The sequence below is a fragment of the Pongo pygmaeus genome, chromosome 9, assembly GCF_028885625.2.
Source record: "Pongo pygmaeus isolate AG05252 chromosome 9, NHGRI_mPonPyg2-v2.0_pri, whole genome shotgun sequence".
Classification (NCBI taxonomy): Eukaryota; Metazoa; Chordata; class Mammalia; order Primates; family Hominidae; genus Pongo; species Pongo pygmaeus.
This window is the reverse complement of record NC_072382.2, coordinates 110,245,736-110,271,698: the sequence shown is the minus strand read 5'-3', so window position 1 is coordinate 110,271,698 and position 25,963 is coordinate 110,245,736. Positions and strand designations below refer to the sequence as shown.

Sequence of the window (25,963 nt, the reverse complement as noted above, 5' to 3'; positions counted from 1 at the left end):
GACAGAGACCTGTTTACCTTGGTGCCTCTGCATTTCCAGCACCTGGCACAGAGCCTGACATACAGCAGGTTAAACAAATACTACATGCCCATAACAACTAAGCCCATTATCTGGGCAAGGAATTCTGTGGAGTATTTCTTAGATGAAGATGAAGGTTCAAAAGAACTTATGAATAGCACATACATCTACTTTAGATCCACATTTTATTCAACCAATTTGAGGACATTTGTACACGTAAGTTTTTCACATCTGGCTTCTTATCCTTCAGGTTTTAGCTCATATGACATCTCATCATGAAGGTCAGTCTCCAGCCTGACCACTCTGGCTGGAGCCCTCCCTGCATCCCTCCCATCTTCCACCCTGTTTACTTGGTTCACAGCACTTATCACACTCTAAATTTATGTTGATTTGTTTATTTATTTATTTTTTTACCTCTATGCATTAGAAGCTAATGTTTTGAGCGCAGGAACATCTTGTCTACACAGTTCCTAGAACATTTCCCAACAGAGAGTAGACATTCCATAAGTATTTTTTGAATGAAGCCACACATGGCTACTAATTTGTACTCCCTCTTTAGTTCTAACAGTTTTTTTTTTTTTTTAACAAATTTCTTTGGTCTTTTTCCTAAGTAGATAATTATCATCTGTGATCAATTTTCTCTTTTCTAAGAGTTACACCACATTGTTTTTTTCCTTCCCTATTGTATCAACTAGAACTACCGGAACAATGTTAGACAATACAGGGAATAGCAGGTGTCTTTGATTTGCTGTTACTTCACAGACTCACCATTAATTACAATACTGGTGTTGTCTGGGACAGACATTCCTTGCCACATCAAGGAAAAATCCTTTCTAAAGGATTACCAAGTATTTTTAAATTTAGCTCAGTTTAGTTTAGTCCTAACAAAAAGCAATCTTGAATTTTATCAGAGAATTTTTGATAATAATGTGTTATTACTTTGATCTAATGATAAAGCAAACTATGTTAATATTTAAATCACCTAAGGTCAGGAATTGAAGATCAGCCATCCAACATGGTGAAACTCCTTCTTTAATAAAAATACAAAAATTAGCTGGGTGTGGTGGCGTGCACCTGTAATCCCAGCTAATTGGGAGGCTGAGGAAGGAGAATCCCGGAGGCGGAGGTTGCAGTGAGCTGAGATTGAGCCACTGCACTCCAGCCTGGCCAACAGAGTGAGACTCCATCTCAAGAAAAATAAAAATAAAAATAAAAAATCAGACATTCAAGCAAGTGATGTGATCAGCATGTCTCTTGGCTTGGTGATTGTCAAGGAAGGAAAAAACTAAGCCCTCTGGTGGGGATTTGGCCAACAGACTAGAGAGGGCAGGGGACTATGGGAGATTTCTAAAGATTATTGCTTTCTATCCAGCTGTGACTATTAAATACTAAACTGATGAGTATCTCTTTAGCTGAGAGCCTGGGCAAAAGGTTGCCAGGATTACCTGATACTAAGATTGAAAATGGCTGCTTGCCGCTGGCTAAATAAGCCCATAAAACAAACCTTTGGAGAATTATTTTAACTTTAAGAGCATTGTGTTTAAAACTCCACAAAAGCAGTTTTGTATGGTTTCCAGGGCAGTCCCCAATGCCTTGTAAATTTCTCAATATAAAAATTTCTCAATAGTATGCCCCATTGTGCCACAACCCAGGGTTGAAGCATGCCTCGGTGCTGATGTCTGATGAGGTTGGACATTCAAAGTTCTCAACTCAACTTCTGCTCCTCATCCTTCCTTTGCTATCTTAGGGTTTTGGCAACCATTTTTAAGCAGATAACTTCCCAATCTACTTCTCCATCCCTGTTTCAAGAACTCGAGTCCCACATTTCTCATTTTAAATTGCCAGGCGGATGAATTGCAGGTACCTCAAACTGCTCGTGTCAAAAACTGAACACCTGATTTCTTGACGAACCTTGTTTCTCATACTATCAAATAGACTGGTCTCCTTTTAGACAGCTCGCTTGAGATCTTGCATCATCTTTGTGTCTCTGTCTTTCTTAATCCTCCTTTTTAATGAGTTACCAAATCCAGCCAATATCTTTGTAATTCCACCCTCTTTTTCTACTCTCACTTACATTGCCTTTGGTTGGGTCCTCTTTCCCTTTCTCCTGCATCAGCATTCCAACACAATGGTTTCCTTGATGCTATCTTCACTCTACTCTTCTTGTCTACTGCTATCAGAGTAATCTGCCCAAAGTTATTTTTTTTATTTTTTTTTTTAGACAGAGTCTCGCTCTGTTGCCCAGGTTGGAGTGCAGTGGCATGATCTCGGCTCACTGCAACCTCTGCCTCCTGGGTTCAAGCGATTCTCTGGCCTCAGCCTCCTGAGTAGCTGGGACTACAGGTGCACATGCCAGGCTAATTTTTTGTATTTTTAGTAAAGGCAGGGTTTCACTGTGTTAGCCAGGATGGTCTCGATCTCCTGACCTCGTGATCTGCCCGCCTCCACCTCCCAAAGTGCTGGGACTACAGGCGTGAGCCACCATGCCCGGCCCTAAGTTCAATTTTAACTGTATCATTATCACCCTCAAAACCTGTATTAGCTCCTCAGTGCTTACACAATGAAGTCTAGATTTCATCACATGGCATTCATAGTCAGAGCTCAGCCTGACTACATTTCAGCTCACTGTGCTCTGAGCACTAGCCCAATGTTTCTAAACACCTTTCTCACTACTGTCCCCACAATGAACCTTTTTAGAAGTTTTTTCACAATCACCTCCCTTGTGCAATGTTAATACTACAGATATACTGTATATCTGTGTATCATGTGTAGATTTGTGCTTTCTACATAAAAAGAGGAAGATTTTACCCCTGTGGAGACTACATACTCTGCCAAAACAGATCACTTACCAATCCCTGAACATGCTCCAGTATTTTCTAGCTTCCAAGCTTTTGTTCAGTCTGGCCATTAGAGAGGTTGAGGGAATATGAGAAGATTCCTAGACTGTACTTCTGCTATTCAGCATGCTGATCCCCTTGCCTAGAATAGACTCACACATCTCCTCCCACCACCCCCTATTTCTTCTTCTTGAAATCTGACTCTTCATGCAGCAACCTAAATACTGTATCCTCTCTCCATCCACTCAGTTGGCACTTAGTTTTCTGTATGCTCATGGAATTTTCTTTATTCCTCTATCATGTTCTTTGTTACATAGTCATCTTTCTATTTGTGTATCTCTCCTACTGGATTACAAACTTTCTAAAGACAAGGACTGTGTTGTTCACAGTGTATGATGCCTTCATGTAATAGGCACCAGGATATGTTGGTTGAAATCAGTTCACTGATATACTGGAAACAGTGTAAAATACCACCAGTGACCATATTGAAAAGTCTCATGTGTATGCTGTATAAATGAACACACTAGAAAAATCGGACACCATATACAGGACATACTCCCAAAACATGATCATTAATACAGACACTATTTATAAAGAAGTTCTGTATTGTGTACACCATGGGTGAACAAAATTGGTTCCTGGTTCACACAAATAACAGACATCCACAGAAAGTTATCTGAATGGCTAGCTGCCTAGGCATGTTTTAAATAATGATGATCAAGTGGGGTAGCCCAGAGACCAAAATACAAGTGGTAATTTTTGATATCATGTTCTTGTACAGATACAAAATTTTAATTGGGTTTATGTGCCATGAAAAGAAATGATATATGTAGAAGTACATTTCATATGTTAGTAATCATCACCACTATCTTCAAAATGACCAAATTAAGGCTATGGGGCAGGAAAGTCAATCTGACAGAGTTATTTTTGTGTAGGAAGTGAAGCCAAGATAAAAACATGTTTTCTGTAAAAGCCTTGATAATTAAAAAAAAATGTATATATGTGAATATCTTTATAAGTTTCTATTATTCTTCACTGCATTGTGGAACAATTGGCTTTCTAGGAAAGCTATTTCTGTGGCTTCATAGGATTACCATTTGCTTTCACCAGAGGATTAGGTATTTTTAAATGGCATGTGTATTACTTCTCTGAGTTTATTAAGATGATAATAAAATCTTACAGAAAACTTCTAACAGGTGTTTTCTACCGTCCTTTGCTTCTGGGCTGTCTTCTCCTAAAATACCATAAACAGTTTTGTTTGTTTGTTTCTAAAGTCTAAGAATGACTTTTGTGGGACAGTGGAGGTGGGGGTGTCTATGGGATGAGAGGCTTGGCAAATAATTCGTTTCCAAGGATACACTAATTTCCGCCCTTCAGCCAGGTTCATCCACAGTCAGTAGTGTAATTGAGTTTAGTTCTTCCTGGTCTTTCAAATGAAGTAACCCTTTTGCCAGTTACAAACCCTACTTGCAATTCTATTTTCTATGGGCTCTTAATTATTGAAAGGGAGGATTAGTCATGAGTCTCCTTTTTCACCCCTTTACTAGTCAAGCTCAAGTTCTGCGAGCAAACAGCAACAGCAAAAGCAAATACTTTGGCGACAGCACTTAGCCTTGCCTCACTTAAGAGGCAGAATTATGTAGGCTTGTTTGCTTAACAACTCAGATAGGGGGCGGGGAGGGTGACCGGAGGGGACGAGGGAAGGGACAAGGAACGGGACGAGGGAGGGACGAGGGAGGGGACGAGGGAGGGCCCGCCCCCTTGGAACGGGATTGGTTCCCTCTCTCCCTTTAGCCGTTCACTTTGCATCTCGGTTGGACAGGTTGAGAGAAACATGTCATTAAGGTGTTGTCAATAGGAGCCCTTTAGGTGTGGGCGTTCCCTAGGTTTGTGGTTTTAGACTTTCAAAGGGGCGGACTTATTGTTGGCTGTGGGATCAAGTTCGTGAAACTGGTCTTGTATAGGTTGAAAAATGCCTTCCTAACAGGAGGCGCCAAGGAGCTTAAGTGTAACTCACACACAGTAAAGAAAATGACGAAAGTTCCTCCGGGGTTTGATTTCAGTTTCTTAAATGACGAAGAGGCCAGGAAGATCCTTCAGGTGCTGGAAAGAAATGAGGAGCTACGGAGGGCCGAGAAGGACAGGATCAGGTACAGAGCAAATTCATTTCTTTTGTCCTGGGCCTGGGTCCCGCAGGGGCCGGGGATCCGCGGGGAAGGCGCAGAGCTCGCGCGGGGCACCTGCCCGGGGGTGCTCCGAACGGCTGCTGCGGAGGCTGCGGGTCGGGAAGAGAAAACTGCTCCGAGTTGCTCTCTAAAGGACTTTGGGATGCCTAGTTGGTACCCTCTCCATCCACCGCGTACCAGACGGGCTCGGCTGCGGGTCTGGGCTCGGGCAGGGTGCGGTTCCGTGCGCTGCGGGGGCCGCTCAGTGACGCTGTGCTGTGCCGGGTGTCTGCTGGGCCATCGCGGGGTGTGGGCCGTTCCAGGCAATGAAATGCGGCGGGGGCGCGATCTGGAGCGGAATCCTGGCTGCTGCTCACTCCGCGGCCCGCGCGCACCCACGTGCTCGCATGGGTCCGACAGAGCTTCCACCCTCGCCTAACGCAGTTTTCCCTCGGCACCAGAGGCGAATCTCCCCACCCAACGAGGGCAGTCAGCGAAGCACGGGAGAGCCGGCACCTCACGGGAGGCGAAAGGTCCCCACCCCAAGGGTAGGAGCTCGAGGAATTTGTCAAATAGAGGCTTATGTGGGCGAATGGGACTTGGACACACGGGGTTGGCTGGAATGAGTGGGTCTTCTTGTGCGTGGTGCTGTGGGGAGCGAGTTTCTGAGAAATTTCATCCTTGACCTTACTATACACTGTTGTAGGTGAGGGATTAGTTACTAAAGAATGAGATCCAGAGACACAGATAATTACCCAGGATGTACATTAACCAGTTTTTCTGCTGGGGAAGTGTGGGATAAGTGCTGGAATGAATTAAAGGGACTTTCTCGCCAATATTGGAATATACCCGTCTAAGTCCTTCTCTAGATAACTGTGGAAGGGAATTCAGGACATCACTCTCAGACCACACTGTGTGCCATTGATTGGAATTTAGCAAGTCATTTTGTTTTATGATCAACTGCTTGCTAATGCGAGTTCCAGGTTCCCAATTCTTTCTAGATATCCCCATCTGCCTGTCCCCCACCGCCGACAAAAGAAACCCTCCAAGGACCCTCTTCAAATTGGAAAATCTAGTTGGTCTTTGTAGAAAGAATTAGAATATACTAAGCCCAATGACCTGACTTCACCCTTCTCCGCTAAACATAACTCTTTGAGGGATGAAGGAATATTTGAGGTTGGGGAATGTGGATTTCATACCATCTGCCTTGAGAAAAAGTGGCTTTATCATTCCCTTCCCCCGAACAGTATAGAAAGTGTGCCTTCATGATAGCAGTATGCCACACCCACACACACCCACGTGCATAATGTACCTACACATATGTACGTGCACCGAACACAGGCACACCCAACTTTCAGAAGAATTTCAGAACTGCACGGAATTTCAGTGCATATTCCAAAGGCACTAAGAAACTGCGGTTATTCTCAGTGTGTGTTATTGGAAGTGTTTCTTGTCTCTGAAGAGGATGGGGCTTCTTAAGTGATCCCTTGTATATTTGGGGAAATTGAGGGGAGAGTTAGAAAATAACAAGGAGAGAAGCTTTCATTTAAGATGTTCTCTTGACTTTTTATTTTTGACCTGATGGTTGCCTTGTTGTGTTTTCTCTATTGCAACTCATGATGCCCACTTCAGTTGACCTCAGAGGGAACTGGATCTCCACATAGATCTACACAAAGCACATGTAGCTGTTACACAAAGCCATTGGGCTGGGCATTAGAAGGAAGGTCAAAACACATTTTCTAATTTCATGGTACTCACATTCTAATGGAAGCATCAACAGAAAAAGCCGTAATGCTAAGACAAAATCGATACTGTATTATACTAATTATTAAAAATATTTAATTGTCCAAACAATTTGAAAAATATCACCATTAAAATACAAAAATCATGTAAGGAAAGTAGATGTGTGGACCAAATACTCAAGGCAATGATTTCTAGTACTGTCTTTTCCTTTGATTAATTCCCCACTTCCACTATCAAATACCCATGTTCTGGCTTGCAGGCTCCATGGGATTGTTCTGTTTACCCACTTCGGGCTCACATGTATTAATTTCAGTAGCAGATATTGGCATGCAGAAAGGGCCTGAGACAACATGTCAACTTGGCTGCCTCTTCTGCTCACTTTCTTGATATGTGTGATCACATTTTCCAAATCAAAAATCAGGACACATGACTTATAACTCAAGAGTATAATTTCATTCTGTTCTGGCTTGGCATATGTGAACAACAACAAAAAAGAGATGCTTCAACAGGCCTGTCTGAGAGACTCAGGGAAGCCTTTTTACTTTATTGAGAAAGAGCTTCAAGACCTCTTGACTAGAACAATAAGGGTCCAAATGGGGAAGTTTAGAAATTTAGCAGGTTGGGGAATGGCCGATGAGTTCATTTATATCTATGATAGGCTTGAGGTATCTACAAGACAACTAAGAAGAAATACAGGCACCCTATAGTTAGCAATAGAGAACTACAATGTTGGAGCTAGGCCCAGGGTCTCACGCCTGTAATCCCAGTGCTTTGGGAGACTGAGGCAAAAAGATCGCTTGAGGCCAAGAGTTTGAGACCAGCCTGGCCAACACAGCGAGACCCTGTCTCTACAATAAAAATTAAAAATAAATTTAGCCTGATATTGTGGCACATACTTGCAATACTAGCTACTCAGGAAGCTGAGGATCCCTTGAGCCCAAGAGTTCAAGGCTGCAGTGAACTATGATTGTTCCACTCCAACCAGAGTGACACAGTAGAGACCCTGTCTTTTTTTTTTTAATTTAATTTAATTTTATTATTATTATTATTATACTTTAGGTTTTATGGTACATGTGCACAATGTGCAGGTAAGTTACATATGTATACATGTGCCATGCTGGTGCGCTGCACCCACCAACTCATTATCTAGCATTAGGTATATCTCCCAATGCTATCCCTCCCCCGTCCCCCCACCCCAAAACAGTCCCCAGAGTGTGATGTTCCCCTTCCTGTGTCCATGTGTTCTCATTGTTCAATTCCCACCTATGAGTGAGAATATGCGGTGTTTGGTTTTTTGTTCTTGCGATAGTTTACTGAGAATGATGATTTCCAATTTCATCCATGTCCCTACAAAGGACATGAACTCATCATTTTTTATGGCTGCATAGTATTCCATGTTGTATATGTGCCACATTTTCTTAATCCAGTCTATCATTGTTGGACATGTGGGTTGGTTCCAAGTCTTTGCTATTGTGAATAGTGCCGCAGTAAACATACGTGTGCATGTGTCTTTATAGCAGCATGATTTATAGTCCTTTGGGTATATACCCAGTAGTGGGATGGCTGGGTCAAATGGAATTTCTAGTTCTAGATCCCTGAGGAATAAAAATAAATAAAATAATTTTTTTTTTTTTTTTTTAAAAAAAGAACTACAGTGTCATGCAGGGCCAGAGATGTTCTGAGATGGATGTGAGAGTAGTTGAGTTCATCATGCAGAAGGCAGCAGCCCCACCTACAGAAAAGTTCCTGAACACATAGAACTTTCTCCTGATCTCCCCTTGTCTGTACCAGACCTCTCTGGCTCCAACTTACCAGGAAAGTATTTGCATTAAATATAATAGTTAATGTTTCTAATATATAGTTTATTCAAATTTTTAAGAAAAACACCAAGATTCAAACTGCTAAATAGGCAAAAGATAGAAATAAATCATTCACACCAGAAGATATCCAAACAGTAAACATAACAGATGGGAAAATGTTTACCCTCACAGTAATAAATGAAAATTGAAGTAACCTTGAGATGCCATGCTGCCCCTTTAAAAATGACAGGAAAAAAAATGTTGGTGAGGGTTGGAATGAAACGGATAGATTTTGCACATTGTTAGTGACATTGTAAGTTGATTACAAGCTTTTTGGTGAGCATTATGGCAGTATCTATCAAGATATGCCGTACGCTTGACCCAATTGTCCAATTCTTGGATATTTCTCATTAGTAGGAGATTAAGGTGGAGGAGATAGCCACACCAGCATATATTAAGTGCTGCCTTTTTAGGTAATAATAGTAATTATTGTGGTAATAACAACAGCTAACATTTATTAGGCCCTTACTGTATACTAGGCACTGTACTAAACATGTTATACAGATTTAATTAATCCTCCCAATAACCTCGTTAGGTATATACTTAAATTCTCATTTCACAGAGAAGGAAACAATTTAAAAAGGTTGAGTATTTTGTCCAACTTAAGCAGCAGAGCCAGAATTTAAAATCCAGATCTCTCTCAAAACTACTTTACCCATCAAGATTGAATAATCCTCACAGCCATTTCTTGGGGTATTATTAATGTCTTTTTACAGAAAGAAAACTGAAATTTAGCAAAGTTAAGGAAACTTGCCTAAGGTCACACAGCTCATAAACGTCAGAGATAGAATTTGAACCTAAATCTATCTGGCATCCGAACCAGATGTTACAGTGCCTGGAGTATTTAAATGGCATGTCTAGATTTAGACCATTTTTGCTCCATGGCAAGATTGCAGCCTTGGGGGGTTTTCCAGAATTTAGTTATTTCTGATTGATTTACACCAATATCCTTGAGCTGTGGCACAGTTCTGAACAGGAACTGTCAAAGTCATAAAGTCAAAGTCATAAAGTGGTCTATAGCTGGTGGCAGCTGCCACATCCGGCAGAGATTAAAAGCCAGACACACAAGCCTCCTGCCTCCCCTACGCATTCTGCCTGCCCTCTCCTCTCCCAGCCTGTGAAATCTGCCTCTGGCTAAGGGGCAGAGTTTCTAGAGACATTGGATGTCTACTGATTGGGCTTTTTACTGTGTGCCAGACACTGGGTTCGCCCTGAGAATACAGTGGAAAATAAAACACAGATTCTGTCCCAAATGGCTTCAGTCTATGAAAGGTTTTCATTGGCGATAGAATGTGTAAGATGAACTGTAGCTCGCCCTTACGCAGTCCTGTGTGGCCTGGAAAAGGGACAACAAGAACAATGCCTGGAAGTCACAAGTGTGCTCAAGAGGCTTGAGCAAGTTCTGATACATAACAAGGTATCAGATTAACACACCACGGATCTCTGAGCTGTCTGCACTTTCCAATGGCATCCAATTTAGTTAATTCCTTTAAAGTGAGGGAGAACTTCCTCTCAGATACATTTTCCTGTCTAGTTACTCCTGTGGATTTGTCCCCACAGGCAATACACACAGAACTACTATAATAATATCGTTCCATATCCCAATGCCAAGGAGCAGTGTGCTTTTTAAGCTTTGTGATATTATAACACTTTTAGCTTATAAAGTCTTTCATATTTGTTTTTTGTATCCTCATCCTCAATCTGATAAAGCAAATACTATTATCTTCTTTTTCAAAAGCTAATAAAACAACTGTAATAATAGCTAACATTTGTTGAGTATTGACCCATGCTAAGCTCTTTGTGTGCACTATCTCATTTAATTCTTACAACAACCTGATGAGTTAAGGGATATCTTTATCTCCATTCAACAGAGGAAGCTTAGAGAGGATAAGTGACATGCTTGAGATAATACTGCTAGGGAGTGTCCGATTTGGGAACTCCATCGGTACGTAATCACTGTGCTGTGCTGCCTCTTACAGTACCAAAAAGTTGAAGTGACTTTCCTCACCTGGCCCATCTAGCTCATAACAGAACCAGGACTGAGATCTATCCACTTTAAAACTCTTGCTATTTTATCTCCACTCACCATAAAAATAAAAAACACACAATTCTATGTAGTCAAATGCTCAGCTAAAAGTTGGAGATGTTATTACTAAGGAAAATGGCATAATGGGTATGGGAAGATAACTGGTACCATCTGCCTATATAGAAAAAATTGCTGGCAACCATTTATGTTAAAAATGCATATATGCGTTCTGTAAGGACAGACTTTATACTGTTAAAATGATTATCTTTGGGGAATCACATTTAAAGGGACTTTAACCCTTTTACTACTGTTTTATTTTTTAGTTATCATATGTTATTAAAAATGGGCCAGGTGCTGTGGCTCACGCCTGTAATCCCAGCACTTTGGGAGGCTGAGGTGGGTGGATTGCCTGAGGTCAGGAGTTTGAGACCAGCCTGGCCAACACAGTGAAACCCCATCTCTACTAAAGATACAAAAATTAGCCGGGCGTGGTGGCTGGCACCTGTAAGCCCAGCTACCTGGGAAGCTGAGACAGGAGAACCACTTGAACCCAGGAGGTGGAGGTTGCAGTGAGCCGAGACCGCGCCATTGCACTCCAGCTTGGGTAACAAGAGCAAAACTCTGTCTTGAAATAAATACATAAATAAATAAATAAAACTGTTTCTTTGGATAATAAACATGGAATGTTTGACTATTTTTTACTTCATAAATGTCCTTTACGAAGGTAAAATACTTTTTAAAAATGTCTTTTAAAAAATAAATAACTTTTAAAGGTAAATTTCTTTTTAAAAATATCTAAATGTTTTTCTGCCCTTGTCCTTTTCTTTACGATGTTAATGAGTGCACAGGTAAGTTGGTACATGGTAAGTTGTACATCAACCTTGATTCCTTGTGGTCAAGGATTATTTCAGGGATGGAGAGCCTCACACACTTCGGTACTCAATACCTAGTCAAATGGAACTTAACTTACTGCTATAGGGAATACAAACTAAGGGAAAGAAAGATCTGAGGAAACCAGGTGAAGGGTGAAAGAAGGTCAGGTGGTTAGTCAGAAAATACTTTCATTCCTCATTACCACAGATGGTCTTAAACCTGAGAACCACATGAAAGTCAAAAGGAGGTCGGGTTAAGTTTAGAAACAAAATGCTTTCCTTCCCGGTTAGCACAGCAGGGTCTTAAAATTGAGAAGAAGGTGGCTAAGAACTAAGGAGTGCTAGCTAAGGTATGGTCTTTCGTAAACGTGGGTGGATTCTCTTCTTCACCTTCATTCAGGTCGGTTTTTCTGTAGTGAGTTATTCCCCAAGCTGTGAGATTTGAGAGCTATAGGCTCATCGCCCTCTCCTTCTCAGGATGTTTCCTTATTGACATTGCCAATGGCCCTATTAAAAGGCCTTACTTCAAATATTAACAGATCACAGGAGCCAGCTTCCTCATTCCATGGTGTGTTAGGCTTTCTAGATGAAAGAGGAAATGGGAGATGACAGTGACCAAATTCCCTGCACCCCAACAAAGAGTTGTGTTTTTTTATATTGATCAAGCTTGCCTTGGTTTTCACTTTGAAACGATGCATTTAACAGCAGTTGAGGGAGGAAAGAGGATGGGGGAGGGAGGAAAGAGGATGGGGGAGGGAGAAAAGGGGATGGAGGAGGGAGGAAAGGGGATGGGGGAGGGAGGAAAGGGGATGGGGGAGGGAGGAAAGGGGATAGGGGAGGGAGTAACTTATCCTGGCAACCACTATTTTGTTCATCAACACCACAGTTCTATTTTGTAAAGAATGTTATATAAATGGAAGCAGAGAATACATAAACTTTTGAGAATGGCTTCTTTAACTCAGTAAAATGGGGGTCACACAGGTTGTTGTATGTATAAATAATTCATTCTGGCCAGGCAAGGTGGCTCACGCCTATAATCCCAACACTTCGGGAGGCCGAGGTAGGAGGATCACTTGAGGTTTCGCCATGTTGGCCGGTTTGAGAGCAGCCTGGCCAACATGGCAAAACTCTGTCTCTACTAAAAATACAAAAATTAGCCGGGCGTGGTGGCGCACATCTGTGGTCCCAGCTACTCGGGAAGCTGAAGCAGGAGAATCACTTCAACCTGGGAGGTGGAGGTTGCAGTGAACTGAGATGGTGCCACTGCACTCTAGTCTGGGCGACAGAGCAAAACTTCATCTCAAAATAAATAAATGAACAAATAAATAAATAATTCATTCCTTTATATTGCTGAGTAGTATTTAGTATTTCATTATATGGATTACTACAGTTCGTTTATCCTTTCACCCACTGAAGAACACTTGTTTTGTTTAAACATTTTGATGATATTGAATAATGCTGCTATCAACATCCATGAGCAGGCTTTTGTGTGAACATGATTTTTATTAGTAGTGGAATTGCTGGATCATATTCTTGAATTTGCAAGAAACTGCCAAACTGTTTTCCCCACAGCTGTACCATTCTGCATTCCTACCAATAGTATATAAGAGTTCCAATCTCTGTCTTTGTCATTCAGGCTACTACAACAAAATACCTTAGACTGGGTAATTTATAAACAGCAGAAATCTATTGCTCATAGTTCTAGACCCTGGGAAGCCCAAGATCAAGGCACTGGTAGATTCTGTGTTTGGTGAAGTCCCCCTCCTCATAGAGGGTGCCTTCTCTGTGTCCTTACATGGTAGAAGGGGCAAAAAGCCTTCCTCTCAGGCCTCATGTAAAAGGGCACTGATCCATTCATGAGGGAGGAGCCCTCTCGACCTAATCACCTGCCAAAGGCCCCACCCCTTACTACCATCACCTTGAGGGGTAGGGCTCAACATATGAATTCTGGGGGGACACATACTTTCAGACGAGAGCATAGTAGTTCTTCAGTCTTGCCAGCATTTGGTATTTTGAATATTTTTTTGTTTTAACCATTCTAATAGGTTTGTAGCGGTATCTCCTCATGTTTCAATTTGCATTTCCCTAGTGACTAATGATGGTAAACATCTTTTTATGTGCTTACTTGCCTTCCATATATTCTCTTTGGGGAAGTATCTGCTAAAATCTTTTGAACAGTTTTTAGTTGGGTTATTTGTTTTCTGATTGATGAATTTTGAGAATTCTTTATATATTCTAGATACAAGTCTCCTGTTGAACGCCAGGTTTACAAATATTTTCTTCCCATCTGTAGCTTGTCTTAAATTTCCTACTGTGTCTTTGCAGAGTAAAAGTTACCCAGTTTGATGAAATCCAACATATCAAACTTTTTTCTTTATGAATCATGCTTTTAGTGGCATTCTAAGAATACTCTGCCTCAGCCCAGATTACAAACATTTTCTCCTATGATTTCTTTTTAAAGTTTTATAGTTTTATGTCTTACACTGATGCATTTTGAAATAAGATTTATGTAGAGTGTGAGGTTTAGATTGAGATTCATTTTATTTTTGCATATTAATGCCCAATTATCCCAACACCATTGTTGAAAGACTGTCCTTCGTTAAATTGCCTTTGCCCCTTTGTAAAAAATTTGCTATATTTTTGGAGTCCTTTTCCATAGACCTCTTTTCCATAGACCTCTTTTCCATAGACCTCTGCTCTTTTCCATAGACCTCTATGTCTTTTCCTTCCAAATACTATGGTATCTTGATTACTGGGGCTTTATAGTAGGTCTTAACATCAAGTAGTATGCTTCCTCCCTTTTTTTTTTTTTGAAACAGAGTCTCTCTTTGTCGCCCAAGCTGGAGTGTGGTGGCACAATCTTGGCTCAATGCAACCTCCACCTCCTGGGTTCAAACTATTCTCAAGCCTCAACCTCCTGAGTAGTTGGGATTACAGGTGTGTGCCACCACACCTAGCTAATTTTTTTTTACTTTTAGTAGAGACAAGTTTTCACCATGTTGGCCAAGCTGGTGTCAAACTCCTGACCTCAGGTGATCTGCCTATCTTGGCCTCCCAAAGTGCCGGGATTATAAGTGTGAGCCACTGTGCCCAGCCAGAATGAATTATTTATACATACAACAAACTGTGTGACTCTCAAAGGTGTTTTACTGAGTTAAATAAGCCATCCGATTTTATTCTTTGTTTTTAAAACTATTTTGTCTATATCATTCCTTTGCTTTTCCACTTAAATTTTTACATTTAAGTTTAAAATTGTTCATTACTAGTATAGAGAAACACAATTGATTTTTGGTATTGATCTTGTACCCTACCACTTAGCTAAACTTACTTATTGGCTCTAGGATGTTCTTTTTTGGGGGGGAGATTTTTTTGGGTGATTTTCTACATGGCCAATCATGTCTCCTGTAAGTGGAGATGGTTTTATTTCTTCCTTTCCTATATGTATGCCTTTTATTTCTTTTTCTTGTCTAATATTGACTAGGACTTCAAGCATGATGTTGAATAGGAGTATTGAGATTGTACTTCCCTGCTTTGTTGCTGAGCACTGTCTTTCACTATGAACTACGATGTTAGCTATGATTTTTTTGTAGATGACTTTTTTATTATTATTATTTGTTGTTCATTTTTTTTTTTTTAATAGAGACGGGGTTTTGCTATGTTGGCCAGACTGGTCTCCAACTCCTGGGCTCAAGTGATCCGCCCGCCTCGGCCTCCCAAAGTGTTGGGATTACAGGCATAAGCCACCATGCCCGGCTGGTAGATGACTTTTATCTGGTTCTATTTCTTGCTTGCTGAGAGCTTTTATCATGAACTTATCTTGAATTTTATTAAATGCTTTTTCTGCATCAATATGACCATGTGGCTTTTTCTTCTATAGACTATTGATATACTTATTTATTTTTATTTTATTTATTTATTTATTTATTTGAGACAGAGTCTCACTCTGTCGCCCAGGCTGGAGTGCAGTGACGCGATCTCAGCTCAGCGCACACGGGTTCACGCCATTCTCCTGCCTCAGCCTCCCGAGTACTTGGGACTACAGGCTTCACCACCACACCCAGCTAATTTTTTGTATTTTTAGTAGAGACGGCGTTTCACCATGTTAGCTAGGATGGTCTCAATCTCCTGACCTCGTGATCTGCTCACCTTGGCCTCCCAAAGTGCTGGGATTACAGGCATGAGCCACTGTGCCTGGTGATATACTTATTAACAGTAATTGATTTTAGAATATCAAACCAGCCTTACTGTTGTGGGTTAAACTGTCCTCCAAAAAATAAAAAAATAAAAAAGCTATGTTAGAGTCCTAATTGCCAATACCTCAGAATGTGACCTTACTTAGAAATAGGGTCTTTACAGAGATAATCAAGTTAAAATGAGGTGATTAGGATGGGCCCTATTCTAATATGAATGATGTCCTTATACAAAGTGGAGAATTTGGACACAAAGACAGACAAGCATGCAGGGAGAATGCTTTGTGCAGACAGGAGTAACGCTGCCACAAGGCAAGGAACTACTTCAGAAGCTAGGAGAGAGGCCTGGAACAGACCCTTCCTTAGTGCCCCCAGAGGGAGCATGGCCCTGCCAGCACCTTGACCTCTAGCCTCCAGAACTGTGAAACATGTCTGTTGTTCAAGTCGCTCAATGTGCAGTACTTTATTAGGGTAGCCCGAGAAAACTAATCCACTTATATTCTCAAGAAAATCCCAACTTGATCATCAGGTACTATTCTTTTTATGTGATTTCACTACATTTGCTAATATTGAGGGTTTTTTAAAAATCTGGGTTCATGAGAGGTACTGATATATAGTTTTCTATCCTTTTTTTTTTCTTTGAGATAGGGTCTCGTTCTGTCACCCAGGCTGGAGTGCAGTGGCGTGATCTCAGCCCACTGCAACCTCCACCTTCCAGGCCTGAGTAATCCTTCCACCCCAGCCTCCCTAAGTAGCTGGGACTACAGGCGTGTGCCACCACGCCCAGCTAACTTTTTTGTATTTTTAGTGGAGACAGGGTTTCACCATATTGCCCAGGCTGATCTTGAACTCTTGGGTTCAAGTGATCCCCCGCCTCAGCCTCCCAAAGTGCTGGGATTACAGCCGTGAGCCACCACACCCAGCCTGTATACTATTTTTGTGTGGTTTTGGTGTCAGTAATTCTAGCCTTGTAAAATGACTTAGGAAGTGTTTTCTTCTATTTTCTGGAAGAGACTATATAGCCTTGGCATTGCTGCTTCCTTAAACGACTGGTAAAATGAAACAATGAAACCATCTGGAATGGGAAGTTTCTTTTTTGAAAGGTTTTAAACTATGAGTTCAATTTCTTTGATAGATATAGAACTTTTTCGGCTATTTCATCATGAGTGAATTTGACAGTGCATGTTTTTTGAGAAATGGATCTATTCTAAGTTGTCAGGTTTATATGCATAAAGTTATTTATAATATTCATTTATTATCCTTTTAATGTCTGAATATTATGTAGGAATAGTCCCTCTTTCATTCCTGATATTGATAATTTGTATCCTTTCCCTATTTTTCCATTTTAGTCATGATAAAGGTTTATCAAATTTATTGATGTTTTCAAAGGACCTGCTTTTTGTCTTACTTTGATTTTTCTTTATTGTTTTTGTTTCAATTTAATTGATTTCTGCTCTGATATTTACTATTGCCTATGTTTATTTTGCTATTTTTTTCTCATTTCTTAAGGTGAAAACTTAGATTATTGATTGAAGACCTTTCTTCTTTTCCAGTATAAGCATTTTTTTGTTTTTACATTATTTTAATTTTAATTAACAAATAATAATTGTACATATTCATGAAGTATATGGTGATCTTTTGATACGTATAATACATGGTGATTAGATCTGGATAATTAGCATATTCATAATCTCAAATATTTATCATTTCCTTGTGTTGGGGGCATTCAATATCCTCTCTTCTAGCTATTTGAAACTATATATATGTGTATATATGCGTATATATATATATATATATATTTTTTTTTTTTTTTTCTCTGAAATAGTGTCTTGCTCTGTTGCCCAGGCTGGAGTGCAGTGGTACAATCTGGGCTCACTGCAACCTCCACCTCCTGGCCTCAAGCAGCCCTTCCACCTCAGCCTCCCTAGTAGCTGGGACTACAGGCACTCACCACCACGCCTGGCTAATTTTTCTATTTTTTGTAAAGACAGGGTTTTGCCATGTTTCCTAGGCTCTCAAACTCCTGAGCTCAAGTGATCTACCTGCCTCAGCCTCCCAAAGTGCTGGGATGACAGGCATGAGCCACCATGCCCGGCCATATTAATGTTATTAAATACCTATCGTCATCCCACAGTGCTGTAGAACAGTAAAACTTATTCCTCCTCTCTAGCTGGAATTTTATATCCTTTAACAAGTCTCTCCTTCTCCTTCCTTTCCCCATTCCCAGCCTCTAATATCTTCTGTTCTACTTTTTACTTCTATGACGTCAGCTTTTTTTAGCCTCCACTTATGAGAACGTGTGATGTTTAACTTTGTGTTCTTGGTTTATTTCACTTAACATAATGTCATCCAGTTTCATCCATGTTGCCACAAATGACAAGATCTCATTCTTTTTATGGCTGAATAGTATTCTACAGTGTGTATATGCCACATTTTCTTTATCCATTCATCTGTTGGATACCTAGGTTGATTCTATATCTAGGCTATTGTGAATAGTGCTGCAATAAATATAGAAGTATAGCTATCTCTTTAATATACTGATATCCTTTCTTTTGGGTATACCCAGCAGTGGAATTGCTGAATCATGTGGTATTCTATATGTAGTGTCTTGAAGGACCTTCCATACTGTTCTCCATAGTGGCTATACTAGTTTGCATTCCCCACCAACAGTGTATAAGAGTTCCCTTTTCTCTACATCCTCACCAGCATTTGTTATTTTTTTTCCTTTTTGATAATAGCTATTCTATCCATGCTAAGATGATGCCTCATTATAGTTTTGATTTGCATTTCCCTGATGATTAGTGACGTTGAGCATTTTTTCATGTATTTCTCGCCCATTTGTATGTCTTCTTTTGAGAAGTGTCTATTCAGATCATTTACCCATTTTTAAATTGGATTGTCGGCTTTTTTGCTGTTGAGGTGTTTCAATTCATTGTGTATTCTGGATATTAATTCCCTTTTGGATGAGTAGTTTGCAAATATTTTCTCCCACTCTGCAGGTTATCTTTTCACTCTGTTGATTGTTTCTTTTGATGTGAAGAAGCTTTTGAGTTTTATATAATCCTATTTGTTTATTTTTACTTTTGTTGCCTATGTTTTTGAGGTCCTATTCATAAAAATATTTCCCCAGACCAATGACCTGAAGTATTTCCTCTATATTTTCTCCTAGCTCCTCTAATTTGAAGGGAAGATTCCCTTCCCTGAGAGTTTTAGTGTGTATGCGCCCCAGCTACCACTGCTATTGCTGCCAGAAAACCCTTTTCCTACTCCTCAAACCTGAACTAGGGGACTTTTCCTGGAACTCGCTCCATTCGCACCAATGCTCACTTCTGGATTTTGCACTACTCTGAGTCCAAATCAGGGTATAGTGGAGGAGAGGGAAAAAAATAAATTCACAGCACGTTCAGTGGTATTTTACATTCTTTCACAATTTGCCTACTACAATTTACTTATCAGGTATCTGTTCTGTGCCTTGTGACCAGGTTCTATGGCTACATTTGCTAGGAGAGACAGGGTGAAAGCACTTACTCTATCTTACCTGGAAGGAGAACTCCCCATATTTACTTTTTTTTTTTTTTTTTTTTTTACTTCCAAACTGATTGTATAAGGCCAACATTACCCTCATACCAAAATCAGACAAAGACACAGTGAAGAAAGAAAACTATAAGCCAATAGCGAATAAACATCAATGCTAAAATAACAAAATACTAGCAAACTGAATTCAACAACACGTTAAAATGGTCATTCATTATAATCAGGTGGGATGCATCCCTGGGATGCAAGGATGGTTCAACATATGCAAGTTAATAAACATGATGTATGACATTGGTAGAATCAAGGGCATAAACCATATGATCATTTTAATAGATGTCAAAAAAGCATTCATTAAAATTCAACATCCCTTCATGATTAAAAAAAAAAAAACTCTCAACAAACTGCCTATAGAAGGAGCATACCTCAAAACAATCAAAGCAATATAGGACAGACCCACAGCTAGCATCATACTGAGTGGGGGAAAACTGAAGGCCTTTCCTCTAAGATCTGGAACAAGACAAGGATACCCTTTCACTACTTTTAGTTCAACAGAATACTGGAAGTCCTAGCTAGATCAATTAGGCAAGAGAGAAAGAAACAAAGGGCATCCAAATTGGAAAGAAAGAAATCATTGTTCTTGTTTTCAGACAATATGATCTTACATTTAAAACAAAAAACCTAAGGACTCTGCAAAAAAACTGTTAGAACTGATAAAAGAATTCAGTCAAGTTACAGGATACAAAATCACCATACAGAAATCATTTCTATATGCCAACATTGAAAAATCTAAAAAACAATCTCATTTACAATAACTACAAATAAAGGAATAAACTTGACCAAAGAACCGAAAGATCTCTACAATGAAAACTATAAAACGCTGATGATAGAAAGTGAAGAGGACATAAACAAATGGAAAGGCTGCCCATGCTTATGGATTGGAAGAATTAATATTGTTTAAATACCCATACTACCCAAAGTGAGCTATAGAATTAATGCAATCCCTATTAAAATGTCAATGAAATTCTTCACAGAAATAGAAAAACAACCAAAAATGTAGATGGAACCAAAAAGACCCAGAATAGCCAAATCAATCCTGAGCAAAAAGAGCAAAGCTGAAGTCATCACATCACCTGACTTCAAAATATACTACAAAGCAGCAGTAACTAAAATAACATGATACTGGCATGAAAACACACACATAGACCAATGGAACAGAATAGAAAACTCAGAAATAAATCCACATTTACAGCCAACTGATTTTCAACAAAGGTACCAAGAATATACAATGGGGAAAGGACCCCTCTTCAATGGATGGCGCTGGGAAAACTGAATATCCATATGCAGAAGAATGAAAGTAGACCCCTATCTCTCACCATATACAAAAATCAAACCAAAGTGGATTAAAGACTTAAATCTAAGACTTCAAACTATGAAACTACTAGAAGAAAACATAGGAGAAATGCTCCAGGACATTGGTCTGGGCAAATATTTGAGTAAGACGTCAAAAGGACAGGCAACCAAAGCAAAAATTGACAAATGTGATTATATCAAGCTAAAAAGCTTCTCCACAGCAAAGAAACAATCAACATCATGAAGAGACAACCTACAGAATGAGAGAAAATATTTGCAAGCTATTCATCCAACAAGGATTAATAACCAGAATATGTAAGGAACTCAAGCAACTCAATAGCAAAAAATAATAATAATAATAATCAAATTTTAAAATGGATGAAAGATCTGAATAGACACTTCTCAAAAAAATACATGTAAGTGGTCAATAGGTATATGAAAAACTGCTAAACATCACTAATCATCAGGGAAATACAAATCAAAACTACAATGAAATATCATTTCACCCCAGTTAAAATGGCTATTATCAAAAAGACAGAAAATAACAGATGGTGATGAGAATGTAAATTAGTACAGCCACTATGGATAACAGTTTGGAGGTTCCTCAAAAAACTACAAATAGAACTACCATATGATCCAGCAATCCCATTGCTAGGTACATATTCAAAAGACAGGAAATCAGTGTATCAAAGAGATCTCTGCACTTCCATGTTTATTGCAGCACTATTCACAATAGCCAAGATACAGATCAACCTACGTGTTCATGAATGGATGAATGAATAAGGAAAATGTTGTGTATATATACATAATGGGATATTATTCAGCCAGAGAAAAGGAATTAAATCCTATGATTTGCAACAATATAGATGGAACTGGAAGATACTATATTAAGTGAAATAAGCCTAGTAAAGAAATACAAATATCACATATTCTCACTCATATATGGGAGCTAAAAGAGTTAGTCATATGGAGGTATTGAATAGAAGGATGATTACAAGAGGCTGGGAAAGGTAGTGGGGAAGGGAGGATGAAGAGGACTTGGCTAGAAGGCACAAAAATACAGTTAGATAGAAGGAATAATATCTGGTGTTTGGTAGCACAATAAGGAAATGAGTTAATAATTTATTGTGCACTTCAAAATAGCTAGAAGTAAAGATGTGGACTGTTTCCAACACAAAGAAATGATAAATGCTTGAGGCGATGGATATCTTACTTACTCATATTTGATCATTACACATTGCATTATTTTATTAAATATCACATGTATCCCATAAATGTGTACAACTACTATATATCCATAAAAATTAGAAGCAAATTCAAAAAAGAATGAAAAATAAAATTTTATTGAAGTTAAATTAATATAACATAAAACTATCCACTTGAAAGCTAAGAATTCATTGGCATTTTGTACATTAACAATGTTGTACAATTACCCCCTCTATCTAGTACCAAAACATTTTCATCACCCCAAAATAGAACCCATTAAACAGTTACTCTTCATTCCCACCTCCCCTCTACTGCTAGCAACCATGGATTTACCTATCCTGGATATTTCATGTAAATGGAATTATATAATTTTTATCTGTCTTCTTTTACTTAGTGTAATGTTTTTGAGGTTCATCCACCTTATAACATGTATTAATCCTTCATTCCTTTTCTTGACTGCATAATAGTCTATTGTATGCATATGCCACAATTTATTTATCTGTTCATCCAGTGATAGACATTTGAGTTGTTTCCATATTTTGGCTATTGTGAATAATGCTGCTATGAACAATTGTCTCACAAGTATTTGTCTGAGTACCTGTTCTCAGTTCTCCAGAGTATATAGGTAGGAATGGAATTACTGGAACATATGGTAATTCTATGTTTAACTTTTTGAGGAACTGTCAAACTGTTACCCCCACATCATTTTATTTTATTTTATTTTATTTATTTATTTATTTTGATATGGAGTCTCACTGTGTTGCCCAGGCTGGAGTGCAGTGGCATGATCTCGGCTCACTGCATCCTCTGCCTCCCATGTTCAAACAATTCTCCTGTCTCAATCTCCCGAGTAACTGGAACTATAGGCATGTGCCACCACAGCCGGCTAATTTTTGTATTTTTAGTAGAGATAGGTTTTTGCCATGTTGGTCAGGCTGTTCTTGAACTCCTGACCTCAAGTGATCTGCCCGCCTCAGCCTCTCAAAGTGCTGGGATTACAGGCATGAGCCACCGCACCCAGCCTTCCCCTACATCATTTTTAACACAGTTGTGGTCTTATGTATTTTTGTTGTTTATGAACATCATAACATAAAAATAACCCCTTCATATTAAAGACTCAGTGTCAACATAACTTTTGTGGTTGTATACTATTCTACTGCATATATTCTATAATTTAGTTAACCATTCCAATATTTTAGTCACTTTAGTGTTTTCTTATTCTATTTGTTTCTTATTGCTACGTTTATAAGTAACACTGGCAAGCCTTTATGCTTACATTCTTAATTCAGTTTAAATTATCTCAAGGGTAAATTCCAAAAAGTAGAATCACTCATTTAAATAACATAAATGTTTTCTAAGTTCTCATTACATGTTACCAAACTGCTTTCCAAAGTGTTCTACCAAATTGCACCTTCACTGGCAGTGTGGGACGGCCTTTGTTTTAACGTATCCTTTCTATCCCTGGATGGTGGTATTAATTTTTAAAAATCTTTGCCAATTTTGTGGGAAAAAAATTATGCTTCATTTAATTTCTAATGCTGTGATTATAATGAATTTAAACTATTTTCATATGTTTACTATTCACATTTCTTGATTTGTGAATTGTCTATTCACATCGCTGCCCATTTATATATGAAGATCTGTATCCAGAAAGCTTCTGGTCACAAATAACAGAAAATCTAACCATGACTTTAACAAATTGGGGGTACATTTTTCTGACATAACAATACATCTGGAAGTAGGCAGCTGCCAGCTGGTTTAGTGGTTTAAGGATGTTAGAATGGTGTCTTTGTAACACAAAATGGCTGCAACTGCTCCAGACATCACATTCATATTCGAGGCAGAAAGAAAAAGGAAATAGTGGTGACAACTGCTTCTTTTGGGTATATATCCAAGAAGAGTCCTTTTTATCATGGAAGTAAAGGCCTTCTCTGATGCCTTCGAGCAGATTTCTACTTTATATTTCCTTGACCAGAACCATGTCATATGGCCATCCTTAGCTGCAAGGAAATTAGAAAAGCAAGAAATGGAATTGAAATATCAGACTTTGACCAAACATGATCCATCCCATGAGACTGAACACTCTGATGTTGACAACAAAATCAGAAAGGAGGGGAGTGGAGGGAAATGCATTTTAGAAGGCAGTCAACACTGTTTAATATGGCTTGGTGTGGTTTGTGTCTTATTGATTTATATATTTCACTAGACATTAAAGAAATTGACTTTTGTCCTGTGTATTTCCCAGGTTTCAGTTTGCACATAACTTCTCTTTATCTGAAAATAGATTTTTTCTCAGTTTTATGTAGCCAAATGTACCTCTTTTTAAATTTCCTTTTTTTTTTTTTTTTTGGAGGTGGTCTTGCTCTGTTACCCAGGCTGCAGTGCAGTGTGCAATGACAGTTCATTGTAACCTCTAACTCTTAGACTCAAGTGATCTCCCGCCTCAGCCTCCTGAGTAGCTAGGACTATGAACGTGCACCACCACACCCAGCTCATTTTTAAAAAATCTTTTTGTAGGCCGGGCGCGGTGGCTCACGCCTGTAATCCCCGCACTTTGGGAGGCCGAGGCGGGTGAATCATGAGGTCAGGAGATCGAGACCATCCTGGCTAACATAGTGAAACCCCGTCTCTACTAAAAAAAAAAAAACACACACACACACACAAAATTAGCCGGGCGTGGTGGCGAATGCCTGTAGTCTCAGCTACTCCAGAGGCTGAGGCAGGAGAATGGCGTGAACCCGGGAGGCGGAGCTTGCAGTGAACCGAGATCGCACCACTGCACTCCAGCCTGGGCGACAGAGTGAGACTCCGTCTCAAAAATAAATAAATAAATAAATAAAAGAAAATCTTTTTGTAAAGACAAGGTCTCACTATGTTGCCTACATTGGTCTCAAACCCCTGGCCTCAAGTGATCCTCCTGCCTCACCTTTTGCTTTTAAGATGAGAATACTCTTCTCATCTAGAGATTAGAGTAATATTCACTTCTAGTCTTAATTTTTTAATGTAACTTTTTAACTCACCTGACATATATTTTGTCTATAAGGTAGGATTATATGAATTTATTTTTTTTCAAACAGCTGGCAAATTGTCATAGTACCATTGATTTCCATCTCCTTCTGAGGTCCTTGATAATTCCCTTTAGGGAAAGGACTGTAGCAACCAAATAACCGCAAAGAGTTGATGAAGCGAAATGCTGTCGCACCAGCTTGTATAAAATCTCAGAAGGAAATCATAGGGGAAAACACAGCTTTCGTACAGAGAAGTGTGATTGTTGTTATACCTATACCACATACATAGTTCACTAATTGTGTTTCAGTTTTTTTCCTCTTCCCATTTTCTATGTCAGGTGGCAAACCCAACCAAGGGTAGACCATTCATCACGAGGTCTCCATCAAGTGGACTGATTGTCATTTAGATCTGGTTGTTTTGCTGGTCAAATCAGTACCCTGGTAGGGTGGTAGACTCCTTTTCTTTCTCCCTCGCTTGCTTTCTTTCTTGCTTGCTTGCTTTCCTTTTCTTTTTCTTTCTTCCTTTCCTTCCTTCCTTCCTTCTTTTCTTTTTCTTTCTTTCTCTCCTTCCTTCCTTCTTTCTCTCTCTCTTTCTTTTTATTTTTTTCAAATTTTTTTTGAGATAAGTTCTCTCTATATTGTTCAGACTGGTCTCAAACTCCTGGGCTCAAGCAATCCTCCTGCCTCATCCTCCCAGACTGCTAGGATTACAGACACGAGCAGACCGTTTTTTAACTTATATCAAAATTAATTTACTTCAAAAATTTCTTAATCACAAAGGTAAATGACTAACAGAATTACTAGACATGGGCCTGGGTGCAGTGGCTCATGCCTGTCATCCCAGCACTTTGGGAGGCCAAGACGAGTGGATCACCTAAGGTCAGAAGTTCAAGACCAGCCTGGCCAACATGGTGAAACCCCATCTCTACTAAAAATACAAAAATTAGCTGGGCATGGTGGCGGGTGCCTGTAACCCCAGCTATTCGGGAGGCTGAGGCAGGAGAATTGCTTGAACCTGGGAGGCAAACGTTGCAGTGAGCTGAGATCATGCCATTGCACTGCAGCCTGGGCAACAAGAGCAAAACTCTGTCTCAAAATAAATAAATCAATAACTAAAACTAAAACTAAAAATTGCTAGCCAAGAGAGCAAACAAG

The 25,963-nt window shown here is 39.5% G+C and overlaps 1 protein-coding gene across 2 annotated transcripts in view; it reads left to right on the top strand.

Annotated features, from left to right (window-relative positions):
• Positions 1-4,647: 4,647 nt before the first annotated feature.
• The window catches only part of EXPH5 (exophilin 5), an 89,298-nt gene continuing 67,982 nt past the window's right edge, over positions 4,648-25,963 (top strand). For both annotated transcript variants that reach the window (XM_054439993.2, XM_054439992.2), the window contains exon 1: positions 4,648-5,005. In XM_054439993.2, coding sequence (XP_054295968.1) covers positions 4,887-5,005 — 119 coding nt within the window. In that variant the 5' untranslated portion in view covers positions 4,648-4,886. The remainder of the gene's footprint in view (positions 5,006-25,963) is intronic.